The sequence below is a fragment of the Falco biarmicus genome, chromosome 11 (assembly GCF_023638135.1).
Source record: "Falco biarmicus isolate bFalBia1 chromosome 11, bFalBia1.pri, whole genome shotgun sequence".
NCBI lineage: Eukaryota > Metazoa > Chordata > Aves > Falconiformes > Falconidae > Falco > Falco biarmicus.
Genome location: NC_079298.1, coordinates 4,467,357 through 4,475,752, shown reverse-complemented (window position 1 = coordinate 4,475,752; position 8,396 = coordinate 4,467,357). Strand labels below are relative to the sequence as shown.

Genomic DNA, 8,396 nt, shown 5'->3' with positions numbered 1-8,396 from the left:
TCCCGACACAGGCTGGACTTCAAGATGTTCGTGCTGTTATTCAGTATTTCAGTTAAATTAATTTTGTCTTCACTATGCCTTTTCAGGTTTTATCTAGCGGAGGTTTTTTAAAACATAGGTGGGGAAAAAAGTTCATGTTCAAATGACATCTTGTTTTGGCCAGGCAGGGAGGGGATGGGGAGGGAAGGCAGTTTCCTGGGCAGGCTGCAGGCACCATTGCAGCCTCGCTGCAGGATGCTGTCAGGGTATCTCTCACAGCAGTGCCCAGGGTTTGGGCTGCATGAGGAACACCGGAGAAATATGCTGCTTAAACTTACCATTTTGAAGGCACCCACGCCTGCAGGTGAGACCTGTCTGCCTTCTCCTTTTAATGTGATCACAGAGACACAGGGCAGTTGTTTAGTTCCCAGTCGTAAAAACTGTTCAGCTCTTGCACAGGTGATTATTTTCCTGCTGAGGTCCCTGCTGAGACCTTGATGTGCTGCCCACGGCACCGCAAGTCGCATTTGCGTTCGTTTACCTAATTCCATCTGACTCAAACCATCCAGCGATGGCATTCTGTTGAACCGCAGCCATACCCCAGCAGCCACCGTGCAAGCCTTTCCGTGCTTCTGTCTGAGATCCCTGCAGCATGAACATCACATAAAGAATCACCGCTTCACTTTCTCCCAGCAGAAGCATTTTTAAATGGCTGGACTGCAATGAAATGGTGATATATATTTTAAATGACCTAAGAAAGAGTCAAACATCTTCTACTAAAAACATTCAGCCCTCCTTAGACCTCTCCCTCCGTTCCCCATCTCTTTCTGCAGCAGCGCAGTTCCCATGCCCCCACTGGGCACCGACAGCAGTTCTGCGTTGCAGAAGAATCCTGCCACACTTCACCTTTTTTTATTGGAAATCCAGCCCCCGAGTCTGTTATCCAAACACCCAACATCTACTTGAGAAAGCATACACTGAATATGGAGTGATTTTTTTTCCCTACCCTTTTTTTGTTTTTATGTGAAAATGCCTTAGTTATAAAACTTAATTTTGAAGCTTACCAGGACCAAAATACATAACGTCATCACATTGTACTTTCCTGGTAAGAAATTACTGTCTCAAAGATTTCATTTCATAGTCAGAATTCTTCTTTTCTTCTTTTTCAGTTTCCCAAGGAAAGTAATTCTTGCAGAGCCAGGGAGTTTTTATGGTCATCAGTATTTTAATTCTTGTTTCACTGCAAAGCTAGAAAAAGATCTGCAGCAATACCCCCCACCTCCTGGCATGACCTCACCCATCACTTTTGGGAGGGACTGCAGATTATGCTGCTGAAAGTTGTTCTTAACATCACAAGCATTAGTGTGGCGACACTGTTCAAATGTTCGCACACAAGTAGGACTTTGCTATAGGCCAGGCAGTATGTGATAAAACGCTCCAGGTTTTAGCGAGGCATTCAGAGTATCTCATTCCTCCGTTAGAAATCTTTCGCTTTCTGGATGCAGGGCAAATCGCTGCGGAGATGCCATCCTGCTGTTGGGTTCATAATCCACGCAGGAGGGGTCTTCCACTCCACAACGCTCTAAAGTTGATGAAATCACCGGGTTGCTTTGGTGGCATAAAGGTATGGAGACAGTAGTCGTGGTCTGAGAGGGGAATCGAATCGGGTTGTAATCGAGTCCTGCAGCCAAGGGCTGGTGGGTGGAGGGCATGGAGTGCAGGAGAACCTCGCCGTGACACCTCTGAACCCAGAGGTGAACTGGAATTCCCCGGGTGTCACCCTCTATCTCCCTCATGTACAAAATGTTTATAAATATTTGTGGATTAAGATACACAGGTCTATTTTTAAGATTTAAGTTAAATAAGTTAATTAATGGCTGGCCTTTTTTGCCTAAACGTGCAATGAGATATATTATACCTTTAGTCTACGATGGCCTAGGTACTGCTTAGTCTGTGATGAAAACTTTGCTGCTTACCTACTGTTCTCAGAGAAAAAAAAACTGTAAAAGACATACAGGTTTGTTGCACACGGACTATTGCAGCAAAGCTTTGTATTTGACCACTGGTAATATGAATGTGTTGTATTGACTTGTTGAAGATAATCATAAAACAACATATTTTAAATGTTACTTGCCTTATAGATTAGAATACGACTATGTGGATATCATTTTTGTAAATAACGTTTTTTACAAATGTCTCTCCTCCATTCTCCCCGTCACCCATTTCACAAAATCTTGAATATGCAATTATTTACCATGCATAACGTTGCAACAAATAAATCCCCATGTCAGGACAAAGTTTATTAATTCTATACATAAGAACTACATTAAATAACCAATTGGGTTGCAATTTAAATGTGACTTTTTTTTCCTTGAAAATAAACAAAAAATGTAAACCACTGCTTTTTCTGAGTGAGCTTTGCTTGCACGCACAGGAGCCGAGCAGAGGTATCGGGGCTGCCATGTCCCTGGCCCGAAATGTCATTGCTGCTGGCGCTGTGTGCTGGGGACAGGTCGGGGCTGGCACGTGGGGACATGTGGGGACCCCCAGGGACCGTGGGGATGGCTGGAGCTGGGGGGGATGCATGGGATCTGTGGGGACATGTGGGGACCCACAGGGACCGTGGGGATGGCTGGAGCTGGGGGGGATGCATGGGATCTGTGGGGACATGTGGGGACCCACAGGGACCGTGGGGATGGCTGGAGCTGGGGGGGATGCATGGGATCTGTGGGGACATGAGTGGCTGGGGGGGCTGAGGGGACCCATGGAAGCCATGGGGACATGGCAGGGCTGTACGGGTGGCTGTAGGCACATGTGGGGACCTGTGGGGTCCATAAAGATTCACAGGGAATTCTGTGGGCTATAGGGACATGTGGGGACCTGTGGAGGCCATGGGGACCCGAAGGAGCTGTGGGGACCTGTGGAGGCTGTCACGACACCCCGGGTCCCAAGGAGGCTGTGGGGACCCGCGGAAGTCACAAGGACACCCGGGACCCGGAGAGGCTGCGAGGGGCCGCGCCACACGGCAGCCGCGCGGCAGAGGCGGGCATGGCGGCGGCACCCCCCGCGCTGGGCGGGAGCGCGCGGCCCAGCCGGGCCCCGGGGGCCGCGGGGCGGCGCTGGCCGCCAGCCCCCGCCTCTCCTCAGCGTCGGAGCGGAGACGCCGTGGGGATGCAGGGCCCAGTCGCTGGCCGCGACCCCCGCTCGGGTAGGTCCCAGGGCCGGGCGCTACGGGGAGGGACGAGGGGAGCTGCGAAGCCCCTTCAGCGCGGTGGGTTTTCCCTCAGAAAACCGACTTTAAACTCACCGCCTGCCCTTCAGGGCCCTCCGAGCGCTTCCCGGTGGCAGCAGTGGACGGTATCCTGAAGGACGTGGTGGGGAGCTACCTGAGGGAGCAGCCCTACGAGCCGGCCCGCTGCAGGGACATGGTGGAGGACATGGCGGAGGTACTGCTGCACTCGAGGCGTGGGCGGCCATTTTGTCCTCACACCTTGACGGGGTGTCAGGGAGGCGGCCAGTGGTGTGGGCAGGTCCCCAAATATACGTATAAAGTGTAAAACAAATGCTGCAGGAGGCTGCCCAGATGTGCCAAGGGTTGCTTGGAGGCAGGTGCAGGCTTATACACATTAACAATGAGGTTTGTTTGAGCAGCCTTGGCTCTGGCTGAGCACACAGTTCAGTAATGCTCCATGCTGTGGTTGGCCAGTCTGGAAACATATCTTTAAATATGTATCAGAGTTTTTCAAAACAGGTCAGTTGTGGTGGTGGCTGAATTGTGCACGGTGATGCTTGGGCAAGGTCCCTCTCTGTTAAACCCAGTCTTGCAGCTGAGAAAAACTGTTGTGACCCTTGAGTGGTTCAGCTGATTTGGCCCAGAAGAGCTTACTGGCATTAAAAAAGCAGTACTGTCTGCCCTTCCTCTCCCCCCTGTAATCTGCAGGTAACTATGAACACACATGGAGGAGAATATGGCATTAACATACAGTAACTCCTTACTTAGCATCTGTGCTTGCATTTCAGTTGTCCAGCAGGAAGGTGTGCCTGGTTTTAGCAGATGGGAGTGCTGGGTCTCTTGTGAAACCACCACACAGCAGCACACATGCTGTCTGCGGGTCTGGGGAGACCTGCAGCAGGTGTTTCAAATGCTGCAGTTCAAAGATTCTCATCAGGATCGTTGCAGGGGCTCAGTACTGTGACTCTTGTGCTTGTCCCAGAAAACGAAAGCCCTGTACCACCTGTGTCAAAACTTGTTTTTCTCTTGCAGGTTATTAAAACGCGGTTAAAAGACCTTATGATACCAAGGTACAAGATTGTTGTGGTGACGCATATTGGGCAGCTGAACGAGCAGAGCATGCAGATTGGAAGCAGGTGCCTCTGGGATCCTGTGAGCGATACGTTTTCATCGTATGTGTTCAAGAACGCTTCACTGTTTGCTCTTGCAAATGTCTATGCTGTCTATTTTGAATGAGGATGTAGTTGAGTTTAATAGCAGGAGAAATGAACATTCAGCCTAACTCTTCCTGTTTCTGTTGTTGAAAACGGTTGTGAAGGACCAAGGCAACTTTCACCTGTTTTGAAATGTGGTTACTGTAAGCCTTTTGGTGGTGGATGTAATAACTGCATTTCCCAGAGCTGTCTCTGGGAGGTGACTCTGTGACATGCTGTTTTACACCTGGTTCTAGCTGCTTTTAGAACTGGGTATTCCTGTAATACTTTTTTTCTCCCTGATTTTACCCTCACTGCGTGATCCTCAAGTAGAAACCACAGAGGGATTTGCGGAAAGTAAAATGAAAGCATTTTAAAACTATCCCCATTAAATGTCATTTGCTGGCAACTAAGCGGGTGCCAGGCCCCGTGGCCCCAGCTCTGTGCACACACTATGTTGCAGGTGCTGTGTCCTGTCGAGCTGCGGGACCTCAGTGCTGCAAGTTACCCTGCTGGGCCTGGGGGGCAGAGGGATCCCTTCAAACCTTCCTGTGGGGCCCAGAGATGCCCCGGGTGGGCTCAGTGGCAGGAGCACAGCAGAGAGAGCAAGTCGGGAGCTTTGCTTGCCAAGGGCTGGCCTGGCTGCCCCTGAGCCCCAAGAAAAGCCCTGAGCACAGCAAAGAAGATGGCCAGGAGAAGGTGGCTAGTTCTGCTTGGAGACGACTAGCTCAGTCCCACAGTGTTTGAAATCAAGGGAAAAATGTTTTCCAATTATATTATGTTTAGAGTATATATATCTAACATGTCTGGGCCCTTCTGTTGAAGGTGCGTGAATCTAGCAAAACAGAAATGAATTGGGGTTTTCACCTGATACCTGCCTATAGGTAAGAGAGGAAGTACAACCCTCTGAACTTAGAAGGGTATTTCCAGTCTCCCTGGGTGCAAATCAACTGTTCACTAGGTAAGACATCGGGAAAACATTACTGGAAGCAGCTGGAATAGGAAATAAACTGTGGGGTTTGCCTGCCCAGTGTAGGGGCCTGTGCTGACTAAGCGCAGGTCTCATTTGTTGCCGTTGCCCTGCGCAGTGGGTGTCTGGCAGAGGGGCCTCGCGGCATGATGCAACGCACAGAGCTCTCTGCACTGTGGTGGTTTTATTCTGATTCTGAAGACAGGCTTTTTGCTACCCATATTTCACAGCTGAAACCTGCTGTTGGACTTTCATAACAGAACAAGCGTATAATAATTTGCTTATTGTATTATATTTTGTGTGCAAAGCTGAAACTAGAACAGTAGTTAGATGGGAAGAATTATTTAAACTCACAACTAAAAGTTTAACTCTCAACTGCTGGAAAGGCTTTGTGGAATCCAGGCAGCCCAACCTGCACAAAAGCATTTTGAAACCATCCCCGTTAAATGGTGTTTGTCAGAAGTAAAGTGTGTGCCAGGCCCTGCCAGCAACCTGAACTGTCATTGCAGCCATTTGCACTATGACGTTTAACATTCAGCCTTTACTCCCTAGCATACTCCAAAGAATAAAGCTACAATTAAAGAATACAACTGATGTAATTGTGGTTTATGTCATGATTATTTTAATATGTGAAAGCTGTGATGTTGAACCTCACCACCGCCTGCTGCATTTTAGCACAGGGAACTGATCTCTCTCTTGCTGCAGCCGATGCTGCAGCAGGATGTGGTAAGCAATTTGGCTACTTCACGCTTTTTTAGCATAGACTTTTTCCTGGTGCGTTGCAGGTCTCGCTCTGTCTCAGGCTTGTCATTGTGGATTTCTTCATCGATGGTCTCCAGCCTCTGGTCTGTGTACCTCCAGGAGTCAGCATAAATGTTGTTCTCTGGTGAGAAAGGCAGGGGGTTTTCACCCTCTGTCGTGTAAAAATTAGAAGCTAAAAATCAGAAGTCATGGAATCATGAGTAGTTTATAATATTTATCTTTACTGGAAAGGCAGACCAGTGTGCTGCCAGGGAGCTGGAAGTATTATTTTCCATGTTTCTGATGTGAACAGCCGAGATGCACAAGATCACCAAGTTCTCACCAGGGCAGTATTAAAATAGATCCGGGAGGTCCACTTTCTGTGATTAACATGTTAAAAACCCAGTAATTTTTGGCTTTATATTGAAGAGTGTTCTTTGTGGGAATAGTTGTCCTATCAGTATTAGACCAATGCATTTGCTTTGAAGGGTAAAACAGATTTGACGTATCAGTGGCACTTGAGCACTTAACCCGGTTAACCTGGAACTGCTAGTAGGGTTTCCTGAAATGCAGGTACTGCGTTAAGGCATCAGATACCCCACAATTTCAAAGTTCCTGGATGTTCCCACTGAAATTACACTTGTAATTCATGTGTGGGTGAAATACCACAGTGCGACTGGGCACTGCTGTGTGGACTTTATCAAGGTACAATCATTATCTCGCTTAGTTTAGTGGTGGGGGTTTCTTCTCCTTTAACAGACTCTCAGGTGTGCTGTTGCAGGAGGCATTGCTCTTTATGTTTGTTTAAAGCTGCCAGTATAAGAGAATTTTCCATGTAGTAACATCTGCCTTTTTTTGAAAGTACAGAAAGCCTCTGTTCCTGTCACCTGCCTCATTTATTTCCTTTTTTCTAGTTACTTTAACCTATCAGAGAACAAATTTCTAGCAGTGCACATAATGGCTGTATTTTCTGACTTCGTGAAAATGTGCTTGTAAAACCATATAAAACACCACATGAAGATACTTAAATTGCAGAGTATGTATTCAACTTAATTTTATCATATTCTTAAGTTGTAATAAAGTTTCTAGTGGGGAAAGCAGTGTGTCCTACTGAGGACAATGGTAAAAAACTTGCATTGACTGCAGCAAAGCTCATCTCTGACATTTAAAATGCCGTGGCATAGAGATCTTCACTGATAGCCTTGGGCTTCACTCCTGGTTCCTCAGGTTGTCTTGGAAAATCTTGATCTAAATGTTTTTTATTTATGGGAGCAGCAGAAGCCAAGGGCACAGCTCTGCCCTTAGGTACAGCCTGTGGGTGATCTGGTTTTTCCTGATCCCCTCTGAGACAGGCACACCTTGCAGGAGGTGATAAGCCTGTAAGGCATTAATTAGTACTTACCAAACAGGTAGCGATAATCAGTCAAATGCCTTTTCCACCGAGATCCGCCGCAGGTGAAGACGATGGCTCTGACAAAGTCTCTCCCACAGAGCTTCACAGTGTTCCCTTCACCTTTTGCTTCCCTTGCCGCAACCAGGAGAGCGAGTGAGGCCAGCGCCAGCACCGTGCTCCTCATGTTGCAGTTGTGGCCGGGTGTTGGCAGGGCAGATGGGACCTGCGAGGCCAAGGTAGGGAGTTCTGCTAAAGTCCTCACGTTTATACAGACGGTGCATCCGCTCCACTGAGTAACGGCTCACTCTGAGGATGACTTAATGTTTGCTAAAAACAAGTTAATTGCTTGTTTCCGGTAATGTTGTAAGTGCTTTGGGATTTACGCTGGGATTTTGGTTGGGTATCAGAGACTTCTTAAGACTACGTAACCGCTTTACACTAGGAACACATGTAGTATAACATGTTTATAGGGTACAGGCTTATATCAATACTGTTAATGTGTATGTTCTGCAAAAATGAACGGGTGTTTATTACCTGATTTGTAGATAACGGGTTTTGTCTCCGCGTATTTCCCACAGGGCTGTGCTACCACAGCCTGTTGCCCAGTCGTGCCTTTTATCACTACGTAAGCAACTTTTTAAGTTGCAGTCTTTTAAGTTTAAGGGCTTTTGCTGTTAGCAATCCCAAACTCAAAGGGAGTTAATGTCTTCCAGTGGCATCTGCAGCTGTGTACCTCTCCGTTACCCCTGCCTTGTTCTCTTGCCAAGCACCCTTTTCTTAGGCTGGCAACAGCAGGTGCTTTGGAGGAACCTGCCAGTGCTGGACAGTTGCTCACGAGAAGCTCAGGTACTGAGGGGGTCTTATGGCAAATGTAGGCATTCAAGCCCG

At 47.8% G+C, this 8,396-nt stretch overlaps 2 protein-coding genes across 2 annotated transcripts; one reads left to right on the top strand and one right to left on the bottom strand.

Moving 5' to 3' along the window:
* The first annotated feature begins 3,077 nt into the window (after positions 1-3,077).
* DYNLT5 (dynein light chain Tctex-type family member 5) lies at positions 3,078-4,487 on the top strand. The gene is made up of 3 exons (XM_056356661.1): positions 3,078-3,187; positions 3,301-3,425; positions 4,244-4,487. The coding sequence occupies exons 1-3, from the start codon at positions 3,151-3,153 to the stop codon at positions 4,445-4,447; spliced, it is 366 nt and encodes a 121-aa protein (XP_056212636.1). The 5' UTR covers positions 3,078-3,150; the 3' UTR covers positions 4,448-4,487.
* Positions 4,488-5,634: 1,147 nt separating this feature from the next.
* INSL5 (insulin like 5) lies at positions 5,635-8,097 on the bottom strand. Its single transcript, XM_056356665.1, has 2 exons — positions 7,518-8,097; positions 5,635-6,287 (listed from the first exon to the last, which is right to left on the bottom strand). Exons 1-2 carry the CDS (start codon positions 7,690-7,692, stop codon positions 6,046-6,048), a joined length of 417 nt encoding a protein of 138 aa, XP_056212640.1. The 5' UTR covers positions 7,693-8,097; the 3' UTR covers positions 5,635-6,045.
* Between the last annotated feature and the right edge of the window lie 299 nt (positions 8,098-8,396).

Coding starts and splice junctions, on each gene's coding strand:
- DYNLT5 (XM_056356661.1), top strand. CDS start 3,151: ATGCAGGGCCCAGTCGCTGGCCGCGACCCCCGCTCGG. Junction 3,188..3,300: donor TGGCCGCGACCCCCGCTCGG/GTAGGTCCCAGG, acceptor CCTGCCCTTCAG/GGCCCTCCGAGCGCTTCCCG. Junction 3,426..4,243: donor TGGTGGAGGACATGGCGGAG/GTACTGCTGCAC, acceptor TTTCTCTTGCAG/GTTATTAAAACGCGGTTAAA.
- INSL5 (XM_056356665.1), bottom strand. CDS start 7,692: ATGAGGAGCACGGTGCTGGCGCTGGCCTCACTCGCTCTCCTGGTTGCG. Junction 6,288..7,517: donor TGATTATCGCTACCTGTTTG/GTAAGTACTAAT, acceptor TTTACACGACAG/AGGGTGAAAACCCCCTGCCT.